This window comes from Poromitra crassiceps, assembly GCF_964638095.1.
Source record: "Poromitra crassiceps genome assembly, chromosome: 5".
NCBI lineage: Eukaryota > Metazoa > Chordata > Actinopteri > Beryciformes > Melamphaidae > Poromitra > Poromitra crassiceps.
Genome location: NC_139642.1, coordinates 29,843,298 through 29,857,966, shown reverse-complemented (window position 1 = coordinate 29,857,966; position 14,669 = coordinate 29,843,298). Strand labels below are relative to the sequence as shown.

General features: G+C 43.1%; 1 protein-coding gene across 1 annotated transcript in view; it reads left to right on the top strand.

Moving 5' to 3' along the window:
• hip1 (huntingtin interacting protein 1) overlaps positions 1-13,644 on the top strand; it is a 57,123-nt gene extending 43,479 nt beyond the window's left edge. The window contains exons 18-31 of the mRNA XM_083637826.1: positions 515-709; positions 1,407-1,554; positions 1,949-2,035; positions 3,354-3,461; positions 4,703-4,839; positions 5,436-5,546; positions 5,687-5,745; positions 7,066-7,159; positions 7,689-7,789; positions 8,076-8,181; positions 8,446-8,569; positions 8,907-8,968; positions 10,217-10,334; positions 10,681-13,644. Coding sequence (XP_083493952.1) covers positions 515-709; positions 1,407-1,554; positions 1,949-2,035; positions 3,354-3,461; positions 4,703-4,839; positions 5,436-5,546; positions 5,687-5,745; positions 7,066-7,159; positions 7,689-7,789; positions 8,076-8,181; positions 8,446-8,569; positions 8,907-8,968; positions 10,217-10,334; positions 10,681-10,691 — 1,461 coding nt within the window. The 3' untranslated portion in view covers positions 10,692-13,644. The remainder of the gene's footprint in view (positions 1-514; positions 710-1,406; positions 1,555-1,948; positions 2,036-3,353; positions 3,462-4,702; positions 4,840-5,435; positions 5,547-5,686; positions 5,746-7,065; positions 7,160-7,688; positions 7,790-8,075; positions 8,182-8,445; positions 8,570-8,906; positions 8,969-10,216; positions 10,335-10,680) is intronic.
• The last annotated feature ends 1,025 nt before the right edge of the window (positions 13,645-14,669 follow it).

Below are 14,669 nucleotides of genomic sequence, written 5' to 3'. Positions count from 1 at the left end.
CTTCAACATGTTCCTAAACCAAAGTTCAAGACACATTCCTTTACATTTGCTCTACTTAGAATAGAGGTGTGGACGCCAATCGCATTACTTTGACTTGAGTCAGTTTTATTGCTTGAGGCTTGCCTTTATGCAAAAAACAATAGTTGACTTGACTTGGGTTCTTTGACTTGAAAAGGTTTCTTTTGTAAATGACTTCAATTGAAAGTTATGAGACTTATTTTGTTCCACCAGACGACTGAGTTTAAATTGTTTTCTGAATTTGTATGGAATAATTGAATTTATTGAAGTTGAAACTGATTATAGAAATCAAACTCATGATGCTCTTACCAAGTTTTTATACTATTAAAATGATATTGCCTTGAAAAGGCAATTGATACTGGACTTGTGGCTCAGTACTTGAAACTGACTTGAAACTCGAGCAAAGTTGACTTGGCCACACCTCTGTCTTAAGAAAATTAACCAATCTCTATTTCTCCACCTTTTCATCCTTCCATCTTTTGACCCCTCCATCCAGTCGAGCGAGGCACTTGGCACTCAGCTGTCCAACTTGGAGTCTGAGAAGGTGGAGCTCGTCGAATCCTTGTCCAAGAAGGAGGTGGAGCTGGCTGCTGCGGGGGAGGAGCTAGAGAAAGTCCAGAGCTCATTGGCCAGTGAGAGGGAGATCGGGGTGAAGACAGCAGAGGCCCTTCAGAATCAACTCAATGAGAAGGTCAGTTGTCTGTTTAAAGGTTATTTTTGTGTGTTATGTATCTAATGACAATCAAGCAGATACGCAGGCTGAGAACCAGAGTGTACTATAGACTGTATAAAAATATGGACCTAGCCACCATGACATCACCCATTGGTTTGTGGACTCCCGTTTTGAAGCCTTGAGTTTGGTATTTTGACCGTCGCCATCTTGGTTATTTGGAGCCAGAAACAGCTAGCGCAAGAAGACGGGTTTCCCACAGAGCAGTGCCGCCTGCTAATGGTCTGTGATCGGCGAGCTGCGCGATCACTGGACAGGCAACCTGTCAATCACGTCCCAAACTATAGTGTGCTTTATTGTCTTTTTTTACTCAAAATGGGGCCATAACCATCCTGCTGTATTGAATTGCTGAATTGCTATTGAAAAAAGAGATTGAGACCATAAACTCATTTAGAAAGTGTTTACTGAGGAATAAATCAAGTGAGAAGTAGGGTCATTTTCCTATTGACTTCTATACAATCTGACTTCTTTTTCCAGCCAGTGGAGTTGCCCCCTGCTGGCCATTAAAAAGGTGCAGGTTTAAGGCACTTCTTTATTGGCTTCATTTCTCAGTCTCATTTCTTAATTTCTTGCACCTTGGGGTACATTTGGCCTTGTGACCTTTGAGATAAAGGAGTGTCATTATTTGAGCTGTGCCTGTGTGTGATTCTATGTGCAGGAGAGCAGGGAGCAGGCGTTGGAGAGCCAGCTGGTAGCAGCTCGCTGGTCCAGCCTACAGGGGGCAGTGGAGGAGGCAGAGCAGATTGTCAGGGACTCACTGGTTCAGATCGACGACCCGGCACATGTCAGCTGCACCAGCTCCGCAGGTCAGAGGCACTCCCACACACACCTCTGCTGCGGACGGAGTGTTTTAACTGTCAAAACACAGCTCACTGCAGCTACAGTATTCAGTAATGGAACACACGACTACATTTTGTGTGTTGCTTTCCATATGAATCTATTTATTATAATTATAATAAATATAGCATACATTTTATATAATCATATTTATGTAATCCTGGAGGGGGAAAAGTGAGGTCCTATAATTACTGAATTTGCCTATTCATTATTATCTTTTTTGTTATTGTAACTGACAACACTAAATACTGCTAGATTCATGGCCTTAAAGCTCAATCTGAATGTTTCCGTGTGTCTGTCATTATTTATGTATCTCTCTCTCTCTCTCTCTCTCTCTCTCTCTCTCTCTCTCTCTCCCTACAGACTACCTGGCATCCAGGTGTCAGGCCTCATTAGACTGTATGGAGCGATTCCACTCGACCAGAGAGGTGTTCCTGTCTGACGACACAGGTGAGAGCACAGTCCCACACTCTGATGAAGACCTTGGGGCAGCATAAATAAATACACAAGGCCTTATCATTGGGGTTTGCTGTGTCTTGGAGCCTTTTTTTTTGCTCATTACAATTGTATTACAGAACCTTCCTATCTTAAGTTAAGATAGGAAATGTCTAAGATATGATTTTTTTTCTGATTTTGTGTTACAGAAGCAAATCCTAACTAACTTTAGGAATCCTATTTTATCTTACTAAATCCTATCTTATGTCTGTTTAGTAAATACTCAATCCAACATCGGTTATCAACTTTTATGTCTGTTAAGCTGTGTTGTGTGTTCACACAGAGATATTTATTTTTCTCTCTGTCGCTCGATTCAACCCTTTGGAATCGCTCTGTCGCTCTGTTTAAATCGCTCGTCAACAGGCACAATAATTGACGGACATGCAATGTCATGATATTTGTCCACTACAAGCCACCGTAGTTGTTTACAAGCTAAGCCTATCAGCGTGCTCCTAACGCGAGCTCTATACCGGTAGTACAGACTTCACTTCATGTCAACTGTCAGCCTGTCAATCAGCTGTCAATGCGGTTTGTTGCCACACAATAAACCTGCGGTTTGTTCCAAGCCAGTGTGATCCTTGACTCACTCTCACACGGCAGCCAATCAGCGTTGAACAGCGAGCGACTGATGCCAGCGTAATTTTGCTCGAGTTGGGATATTTCATCTCGGGCGACGAGCTAATTTTCTCCCTTTCGCTCTGTCTCTGTCGCTTGGACGCCCAGCAATTTTTCTCCCGGGCGAATATACGCTCAATCGCTCATTTGCATTGACTTTGTAATGTAAACTCGATGCCAGCGAAAATCTTTAATAGGTTGGTGTGAACGCAGCTTTACCTAGCAACTGACGCTACTTTTCTCAACTTACCATTTTATGGTAAACCTTTTATGGGCCACTCTAGCTAGCTACTGTAAAACTAACTGCCTATAGTAAACTAGCTAACTTTCAAGCTAAATTCAATAATAATAATAATAATAATAATAAATAACTAGAAATGTCTTTCTTTCTAGCGTCCCTCACTGGCTCGCCTGCTGAACTGGCAGTGCTCATTTCTACCGTGTCTCGTTGGTTTGCCCTCGAGGTCTCGTCTGCTGCGCGAGCTCGCAGGCGCATGCTATGCCCAATTATAATAGTAACATAATAAATGGAACTTGTATAGCGCTTTTCAAGAACTCAAAGACGCTTAAAGAACTCAAAGACACTTTATTAAAGCATTTGTTGAAGTTGTTCCTGAGATGAAGTATTCACTGATGTGTTGGCTCTTTGTCTCTGCAGGTGTGTCTGAGCTGGTGCGAGCGGTGACCCAGTGTGGCCACCTGGTGGGTGACACCATCATTCAGGGCAGCGCCACCTCCCACATGGTGCACGTGGAGCAAGCCGATGGTATGTGTGTGTGTGAGAGAGAGAGAAATAGGTTGCAGTCTCTTGTTCTACTCTGAGTCGGCAGTAACGTCTTGTTTATATCATTGTACAAGTGAACGTCCCTCGGCAGCGTTCACAATGAGAACAGACCGTTCATTAAACAAAGATCAAACAAGTTTTAGTGCATCTAGTGAGCCAAAACAAGACTCTGACATCACAGAAATAATGTTTGTGGAATTTGCTCTCTTTTAACGTGTGAGCTGGAGTCTGAACATGCCCAAATATAACGGAGCTCTGGCAGTCTTACTACTCCAACGAACATAAACACAGTAAATAAAAACAGTCTGTTAGATCTCCAAAATAGACAAGCATGTTGACTTTGTCCGGCTTCAGTTGTTGCAATTGGGTCAGTGCATTCTTCGCCAAACTGAAGCAGAGGCTGTTATTGTGCGACTCTGGAGATCAATGGGAAAGCGCTTTGCATTTTTGAGTATTGCCATTTGAATACAACCTTTAAAAGCTTGCATGCGACTTGATCCCAATCAGCTATCCTTCCTGTATCGTCAGATTAATCAGCTATCCTTCCTGTATTGTCAGATTTGAATCTGAAGAGCTGCCAAACAGCTGCGGCTGAGATCTTTTTCATTTCCCTCTCCTTCCATTCAGGCTCAGGGTGGCTGCTTCAAAGTTAGCCCACGCTCATGTTTGCCTGAGGAGATATCAGTGTCATTAGTGCTGCTGCAACTACAAGTGGCTAAAGAGCGTGGTGCAGGTTGGAGACCACATTGCATTAATATGTGGGAGGGGTATATACATTAGCAATGGGATCACACATAGCTGCATCTAGACTCATTTTTGTAAACTACAGGGGGCACTGTTCCTGAAATGGAACTGTACGCCTGTGATGTTTTGAACGCCCATTTAGAATGCCACTTTTTCCTCCATATTTCTGCCTTTTTTCTTTACCCAAAATGTAAATATATATATTTTTTACCTGCACCACGCTCTTTAATAAATAACAAGCAGAATTTGGTATGTTAATCGAAAATGGAATGTAAATGATATCGCTGTATTGAATATGGTAGCTTGAACATTTTAAAAAGTATCCCTGTATGATCATATCGGAATAGGGCCACAGTTCTAGTTTGTGTATTTTTGTGTGTGTATTACACTGCTAGGTGCTAACCCTGTTCTTTCAGTGTGTGTTTATTCTGATGGCACTCACTTGGCACACACACTGTCCTTGTTTGTGCCCCCTGCAGCGCTGTCAGAGAGTGTGAAGGCGTGCGGGGCCGAGGCGCTGGCTCTGCTGGGTCAGATGAAGGAGCGCGACAGCCTGGCCTCCGCGGATGGCCTCCAGCTCAAGGCGGCCCTGGAAGGCATCCTGGCCACAGCTGAGGTGTGTACCGTACCGCTCACCTGTTTGCAACCCACTTCCCTAAACCACGCTCACAGAAATGGGTCAGGTCGTCCCCAGGGCGGCCGCGTAGCAGAAGCAGGGACAAGTTTAACTGAACCTAGATTCTAACAAAAGATTCCAGTTTCTAAATTTGGCTTGCGCTAGAACGGTTTAGGACAGAGGTGGCCAAATTCTTTTCTATCAAGGGCCAAAAATAAATCTGGATGGAGATGCCTGGGCCATGTTAAATCTAAAATACATTTTTAAAATAATAAAAACATTATTAGAACTTTTGTTAAAAGCTTTTATTGGAGTTAGAGAAGTTGATTGAAGAAAGAAAAAACCTTCAACATTTTCAAAGGGAAAGACACCTTTCTGACAGAAAGTGCATGCAACCCTACCCATATAACCCATTCTCATTCAGATATCTTGATGTGAGAGATCAAGGGACCCCTTTGAAAATGGCCTTGCTAAATTTTTCCCTCGCCAAAATGTAACCTAACTTTGGAGCCTTATTTAGCCCCCTTCCCGACATGCTAACTTAACATGGTCCCAATCAATTCCTTCAATGTCTGTTTTCTCTCTCCGTGCTTCAGAAGCTGCGTCCTCGAGGCTTGGAGCTGCAGCAGGGGGAGCTGGGAGATCTCGTGGAGCAGGAAATGTCTGCCACATCGGCCGCTGTCGAATCGGCTGCTGCCAGGATAGAGGTGTGTGCGTGTGCGTGTGCAGTTTGTGTTTGTGTGACTGCAGTTGTGTATTGAAAAAAGTGGTCCCTTGTCTCACTTTCCAGCCGTATCAACTTCAAAGTGTCTTTTGTTCTCCTCTCTCCTCTGTCTCCCCCCAACAGGAAATGCTCAACAAGTCGCGAGCGGTCGACACAGGAATCAAGATGGAGGTCAATGAGAGGTAAAACTCACACACAGTAAAGCCACAGTTAACCAGACTGGGATCAGTTTCCCCAAATTCTGTCATTCCTTTCATCTTGCATAGTTCATTGCAGTTTTGTGAATGTCATCAACTCTGAATGGTAGCTGCAAATGATTTGATGATGATGAAGACTTTGCTTCAGCCTTTACATCCCAATAAGGTTCATAAAAGTGCTAGAAATTCTGAACCAGATACACCAAAGGTTCACCCTTGAAGTTGCCCGTATACTTACAACTTACTTACAATGCAAGTCATACTTACAATGTCAAACTTGCCAGGAATAGCATACATACCTGCTGAAAAGTGTTTGTACAGCAAGTATACCACGACCGTAATACTGCTGATGTCTGCAAAAGCAGTCTCCTATTCATTGGAGCAGCTCCACAAACTGTTACTATGAGTTTTTTTTTATTCTACCGCTGATTGTCCTGAACCACAATATGTAACCATTTCCACAAGTTCCCCTGGATACTGTCAGTGTATATAAACTGTTAATCTGGTCATCTGCTGCTCACTGGCAATAATGGAAAGTACAGTATCTTTTGTTTGCATTACTGGTCAGACTTTCAACTCCCTTGTTCCTAACTTTAACAGCGATTTGTTCCATGCTGGACAAATCCCTCACACATTATGTTACATTACGTTACATTATGTCATTTAGCAGACACTTTTGGCCAAAGCGACTTACAATAAATAAGTGCATTATCTCAACAGTACTGAAACCAACCTGTTCATCACAGTTTTAATCAATGCATCAATTTGCACTTTCCGCACTCTTTATGTACATTCCATTTTATGGCCTGTGGATTGAATGTAAAAAGGAAAGGAAAGGTCAAATATTTGTTTGCTGCTGCACCACTGCTGTGAGAGATGATGATAAGAAGAAACAAAGGACTACTGCAGCTATGAATATATAGAGAATGTAGGTCAGTGGTACCTTGGTCTGGTCATACACTAATGAAACTCAAACCAAGCACTGTGGGGGGGAAGCTGCGGCTAGTGAGGAGGCTGCTTTTCTGCTGCTGTTTTTAACGCAGCAGTTGGAGATCAGGTTTGTTATTGTTTGACTTTGCCACCTGCATGGTGAGCAGACCGGACCCCGATGACCCCGCTGCGTTTTGCATTCAGAGACGTGGGGGCGAGCATAAAGCTCAGCAAGTGTGGTTGTCATACGCTGAAAGACTTGAGCATAGATAATTAAGGAAGTTACACATGCACACACACACACACACACACACACACACCCTCCCATGAGCCTGATCCACTGGGTCAGTCAGTGTACTCTGCCGCCGCCTGCAGGATCCTGGCCTCCTGCACAGACCTGATGCAGGCGATCAAGGAGCTGGTGTTGTCTTCCAAAGAGCTGCAGAGGGACATCGTGGAGAGCGGCAGGGTCAGTACTGCTCCTGTTCTCATCTCTCTTATTAAACAGTGAGGAGGGGTGCTATGTGTTGACCTTTTTATTCATTTAGTTAGTTAGTTATTTATTTAGTTATTTATTTTTACAAAATTGGGTATCGTTTTACAACAAAATCTCTTAATTCCAACATCTAACTTCTGAACTGTCTGGTTGATTAATTGGAAATAATTTGCCACAATGAAATTAATATATTCATACATATAATCAAAGTTTTTATGCATATTAAATTCAAAAGAGATTCAGATCAGTAAAATTCTGCTCTGTTGAAAACCATATTGCGATTATGAATATCTTGAAGCAATGTAACCCACAACGCCAGCCTACTTTGTTCTACTTTAATTGCTTGTGGCCCAATATTTAATCCAGTTTGTCCTATTTTCCTGTTCTTATCACTGCTGACGACAGTGTTGCGCATCTACATTACCTCAGTCTGTTGCCCATAGGTCACGGCTGTGAAAGTGTGGCATCGGCCAGATGTAACGTACCTTCTTCTGTCCACCAGGGGGCAGCCACAACAAAGGAATTCTATGTCAAGAACTCTCGCTGGACTGAGGGCCTGATCTCTGCCTCCAAAGCAGTGGGCTGGGGTGCCACAGTCATGGTGTAAGTGCCAGTCCTCTCCTGACTCTCTCTATTACAGCAGAGGATATCATCAAGACTAACACAAACAAACACACTTGTTGGGCGTGTTTTTTACTGTGAAAGAATGAATCAGTTGACTTAGTTTGGATGAAGGGAACAAATTGTCCCTTTCTTTGGGCATCCGTGTAGTGCAGCACTAGATTCCCTGCCTAGCAACACGAGGGTCGCAGGTTCAAGCCGCAGTGTTGCCTCCGTCAGTTTGCTGATTGTGTGTGTGTGTGTGTGTGTGTGTGTTGTGACCCTGCAGAGATGCTGCAGACCTGGTGGTGCAGGGCAAAGGGAAGTTTGAGGAGTTGATGGTGTGCTCTCATGAAATAGCAGCCAGCACGGCACAGCTCGTGGCTGCTTCCAAGGTGAGCAACCAACATCCAGTTTTCACTCTTACCTGTGGACTCTTAACTACAGAGACAATTGTAGGTCATCCCTATAAGTGCATTGATCTTGTAGTGGTTGACTTGACCTGTGTGGATATTTGGGTTTTATGGAAGGAAAGGACATAAAATATATTGGATTGCTGAAATTGATTGATCCTGGTAACAGTTGATTTGAGTGGATGGTTACTTTTTTGTGATGCGAGTAGATCTCATCATCTCTCTTCTCACCTCCTTCCTCCCCAGGTGAAGGCAGATAAAGACAGTGGCAACCTGCAGCGCCTGAAGCAGGCGTCCCGGGGGGTCACCCAGGCCACCGCAGGTGTTGTGGCCTCCACCAAGTCTGGGAAGTCCCAGATTGAAGAGAAGGGTGAGTGGATCACAGGGACTGGATGGTTAGATTGCTTGTTGATTGGTTGGCTGTATGGTTAGTTGAGTGGTGGTTTATGTCACTGGTGGGCTGGTTTTTTGTGTGTGATTAAGTTTTATATCGCAAGTTAAAATGACAACATAATAAATCCATAAGCTTTGTTTTTATTGTTTCTGACTTTCAGTTGACAGAATTCTTGTGTTGGTTTAGTTCGCAAGAGTTTGCTGTATTTTAAAGATACATTACGAGAAAAGTGAACCTGGCACCGTTTTGAGAGTGTGTGTTGTATATCCCATAGAGGATTTCATGACGTGACTCTTTGGCCGTGCGTTTGCAGATACAATGGACTTCTCCAGTATGACTCTCACCCAGATCAAGCGACAAGAGATGGATGCCCAGGTAAGGAAGGAGCAGCGTAGGACAGACAAGGTCCTGAGCAAAAAAGATCCATCATTCTGAACAAGTCATGCAGTCAAGTACTGAGCGTCAGAATCCTGTTTTAAAACTAGTGAAAACATCTGCCAAGGGGTGAGAGGATTTCACCCGTTTCCAATGGAGCCTCATCTGCTCCCAGAGAATTCTCGAGAAGAAACAGTCAGCACCTGGAAATACACAGGCTACTCCACTACTAACTGTTATATCACCACTTTTCAGAATTTACATAAGAATGAGAGTGTAGCTGTATGCTAAATGTTTTATAGGAGTTTGAAGGGAGAGTGCAGTGCGACTGGGTAGCCAAATGTCAAACCCAGATGAACCCACTGCTCTATATATACTGTGGCACTGACTTGACTCTGTCTGTAGCAGTCAAACACAGACATAAAGCACTGGCCTTTAAATATGGTCTTGTTCAAAACTCAATCCAATGTTGTAAATACATACACAGGGCTTCTTCTTAGTGCATCATCAATAGTCTAGCCCACATCTGTGTTAAATAATTAATTACCGTTCATTTGGTTTGTGAAAGTGGCCGAGGACACAAGGGACATTAGAGAAAATAAAATGGCATCGGGCGAACAAGGATATTGTTTACCCCTGCATTCTCTCTCTTTTAATCCAATCTATGCTGTATTTTTGTGTTATAAAAAAAAGACAAATTAACTGTACTGCAAAAGGCACTTTCATGATAGCCAAGGACACTGTACAAATAGCTAATGTGGAGCGTGTTCTTCACTCGTATATCTTAATTTAACTAACTCATATCTGCGTGTTAAAAACTTGGATTTGATAAAGTATGAGAGAGAGAGACGGAAGGAAGGAAGACAAGAGAAAATAAAATTAATGATAGGATGGATGGATGAGCATGGCTGTAACAATGTTACGATGCCCATACTGAGAGTAATAATAATAATAATAACTAGTCCATGGTCCATACCCAGGGAAGCGCATGCCACAACACCACACAGACTTGCCAAAAATAATGTTGGGAAAATGGAAAAATCAGTCTGTTCCTGCCTATGCCAATACTCTATGCCCATGCACAGTTTCAGATTGATTGCTCAACCCATTGGGGAGATGAATAGATGCAGACAGACAGACACTTTTCTACATCTTATAGTAGGATGATAAATTGGCTGGATACGCTAAAAAGGAAAGGGGAAATAAGAGAAAAGATGCTGGCTGATGCAGAGTTGGTTCTGTGTTCAGGTCCTGGTTCTGGAGCTGGAGACGCGGCTCCAGAGGGAGCGAGAGCGTCTTGGCGAGCTGAGGAAGAAGCACTACGAGCTGGCCGGGGTGGCAGAGGGCTGGGGCGAGGACGACCAGGGTGAGGCCGCCCACACACTGTTATTTTTTTTACTTATCTTCTTTTCATTTGATCTTACTTCCTCAACTCCAAATTCTCTCGCACTTCATTTTATAGTTTGCACCCTTTTATCTTGGGTTTTTGTTTGTTTGTTTTGTATCAATAGTCAATACCTTTTGTATTTTATCTTTTTTTTTTTTTTATCAATTATTGTATTCTTTATTTTTATGTATTCTTGTCTTTATTTTAGTTGTATTTTTGTAATTTTAATGTGAAGTGTATTGCATTTATTTACATGAAGTGTGCTCTAAAAAATAAATCTCTGTTTCATTCTCTCCCCTGTTCTATCTCTCTCTCTCCTCCACAGGCACAGGTTGAGACCTCCCCTCACCCCCCCCCCCCCCTCTCCTCCAGCAGAAGACTGGCTTCTGTCTGCTTCTCTCCATCACACACACACACACTTCGGACTCCTCCTCCTCGTTTTCTCTTCTCTTTTTGTTTGTTTTTAAAATGTAAAGCCAAATGAAAAGGTGCTTCTTTTCTAGACCCGCTCCTCCTCCAGTGTCCATAAGCTTCCACGAGGACCACGCCGGGGGTTCAGCGGAGGATGGAAACGGAGGGAGGAATATAAATGGATGGATGGAGGGAAAATAGAAAAACAAAAAACAATACGGCCTGACTCTGCAGCCTCAGACCCCCCTCCCCACCCCCTCTCTTCCCGGACTGTTTGGTGAATAGCAGCAGATGCGCTGATTTTCGAGTCGAATATTTATTTTCTTTATCTCCCTGGTTCCCCCCCCCCTTTTTTTCTTACGACGGAGCACCACCAAGGATTCACACAGAGGAGACTCTACGAGCACAAGTTCTTCTCCGGACGTCCCGGGACGCACTGCACCAGGGCCAAAGCCTCACCGGCGGAGGGGAGCTCAGTGACTATTTACCCCCCCTCTCCCAAATCACGTCTGTGTAACATAGACGGCATGCATGCTCTCTCGAGTGTTTAGTTTGACGTTGTGCGCCGTGCCACATTGGGAGCCTCACCTGATCGGTCTAGTCCGCCATCCCCCCCCCCCCCCCCCCAGTCGGCCCTAGTCTCTTTCTATTCTCTTCTCACTGTGATTTAATACCTCTTCGGTCCGTACCGCTCCACCGGACCACTGGACTTGTCTGCCTTTTCGCCTCCTCACCATCGTTAACGACCGTGACTGTTTTTTGAGCCGACTGTTGTTATTGTTGTTTTTTTATAGACACTTGCATGGAAACTTTTTTTAAACACATGCTATGCCGTCATTTTCTTTCTGTCCCTAATGGTTAAAGTTAGCAAAGGCAGCCCAAAGCATTATGTAAAAGAAAAGGCGGGGAAAATAGCACATTGATTTCCTGTTCTTTTGTTTTGACATAATGACTTTGCTGCTGTTGAATCAGTGGTCAAGGGCTTCTTCATACACGAACTGTACACCACAAATCTGTCAGTGAAGACTCAGAGCAGCAACCAAGAGACTGAGCTGGGGCCCTGTTGCATTTTGCCCTCTGACAGACTAAGTTCTAAGTTCCTCACACTGCTGGTTTCTGAAGACTCGGTGCTCCTGGTGACGACCATGATCCCTTTAGGGTATTTCAGGAAATGGGACTGGCCCGCTCAGTCAGATAGCTTTGGCTAAATGTTATTTCCTAAATATTCAGATATTTTTTTAAAGTCCAACTTGAATGTTGATTTTTGCGGGATGTCCAGCCGTCCCGCCGCACATACTGATTCCAAAACCTGTTATACGAGATATATGAAAGATGAAAGAAGCTTATTATGTGATCCTGCTTCTTCAAATACCCTGCAGGACTGATGGCCGCCTGCAATCATGGATAACAGTCTGCATTACCAGGACCACGATGGACAAATAGGCTCTGAAATGAGCAGCACACATACATACTTCAGTGTTCTCCTTCACTTCCCCAAGACCAAGTAGCTGTGTATATTTAAAAAAAAAAAATGCCAACCCTTTTATTGTTTGTAATGATCTTTTGCTTTTACTTAATCTGAAAGTATTAATTGGCAGCAGTTTTGCATCCTTCCCTGCAAGGACTCAGTCTAATTGAACTGGGGATGCAAAATGGTGCAAATGAATGCCACCCATAAGTTAACTAATATCAGTGATGATTTTGGCCGGCAGAGTTCCTACTGAGACATGGACTGACTTTCAGCTTGTTTCCAGTTGGCTGTGTTAGCTCCTCAGTTTGGTTTTGTGAAAAGACTGATCACGCCTTCTTATGATTTATTGAGAAAACCGTGAGGTGAGCAGGCGTTGGTTTTGAACCCATCACCTTACCGTCTGATGATGATGATGATACTCTTGATTTTTGTCTTTCTCTGTGTCTTAAAGGGATAGTTCTGATTTTTTGATGTGGGGTTGTATGAGGTACATTGCCGACAGTCAGTGCTGGCTGCATTCTACTGCATGTAGTACACTGACTGTATGCAATTCAATTACCTCATACAACCCCGCACCAAAAAATCCAAACTATCCCTTTAACATCCTTACTTAGTTTCTCAACGCTCTGCTTCCGCTGTGTATTTCTAAAAAGTTGTGACACTGGGTATTTAACGGATTCTGGTCAAGCGGTATTTGCGAGTAATTCTTAGAATTGGTTTTAAACCACTTGGAATTGCAGATGGGTAGGGTTTGCTGCAACCAGACAGTTCAGATTAAGTTGTTAATCACAGAAAAGTGTGTTAAATAGACTTTCAAATCATTTCCGGTGATAGTCTAAAACTTGATGATGCTTGTTGTGGTATCCTATTTGGCAAACACCACTCATCTGCCACTCCAACCAGGTTAAAACAAACGGCAAGCATTATTTGTGGATACTGTTGGATCCAGGTCTTGTATATTTAATAATGATTTTAGACATGTTCTGTCACTTCTTCCATACCTGGGCAAAAGAGTAGCTGCTTTTCATTTGAATATTTGGAATACAAAATGTAAGGAGCGCTTGATTAAAATGGCAAGTGATGTGTCCACTTTTTAGGGTATTTTAAATGTCTTGAAAGATGAATCAAGCACACCTCAAGTGATTTGAATATTTGAAACAATATTCAGTTGTATTTCTGCCCAAATAAGAGTTGGTCTTTGTTATTAACCTCTATCCCCCCCCTTCTCGGGTCTGTGTCTGTAGTTCTACCAGCTCAGCCAGCCTTTCAACTGCCTCACACTGTAGTCAAGGACAAACAAATACTCAAATAACAACATTGAAATATGTCTTTGTATGATATACTAAAACTATGTTGGTGGGTTTGTTTTATTTTTTCAGTTTTTAAAAATAAATATTTCAACTCATTAATACAGACCCAAGGCTGATTGTGGTTGTTTGCAGTGAGATAAAGAAGCTAAGAGATCTGATCACAATGTGAGCCGGACTACCTCTGATCATGATGTCTTTACACCTTGCATTAAACATGTTTTTCCTTCTCCAGATACAGGTCACGTTTTAAAACGATGTGTAAATGGGGTGTGTTAAATATGCAGTAAATCAGATTAAGTTCATACGCATTAGGGAGCGTGTGTGTTTTGAAGGAGGTGGGGTGTGTGTTTTGAGAGAGACTTTGGTGTGTGTTGGAGGGAGGCAGTGGGGGTCGATTACCTCTATAGCCTCACATTTACATCAGAGCGGTGCTAAAATCGTGATGCACTTAATTGATTTTTGGGGATAGATTTATTTTCCAGTAAAAGCATCGTCGACAGACGCTCCAGGTAGCCATTTTCTCTGTGGATTCAGAGGTGACAGGGAAAGCTTTTCTCTCTCAATTCTATTTAGAGTGCTTTGTTGGCATGGAATTTGAAAGAGCATTTTTGTCAAACTATCAAGACAAGTCTCTCGCTTGCCCTGTAGCTGCCTCTCAGCCTCCTAAAAGAAGGACTAAGCACAAAACACCTGCCACACACAGAGTCAGAAGTATTGCAGGACTTGTGGTCAAATGAATCCGTGTAATCTGAAATCACCGTGAAGAGATTACAGAAATCCTTAATCTGGGGGGAAAGGATGCTCCAGGATCAACCACATCTTCTGTTAAGAGTCTTACTTTCTTTTCTCCGCCTGATCAGCAGTTCAAGGGACCCCCAGCGAAGCAGTGACTCCAGTATAACACAATCAAAACCTAAAGGCATTATGATAACCCCCCCTCCCCGTTCTAAGAGACCACACCTACTGCATTATTAATGTTGCCTGCTTATTCCCTCCTTTATGTATTCCTAACCTGGCATGGATCCAGCTTTTGATATCTCCAACATTAACCTTTTGGTTTGCTGGAAAGATGTTTTTATCCGTTCTGTTGACCTGGGAGACCTCTTGAGGAAATGCAGATAG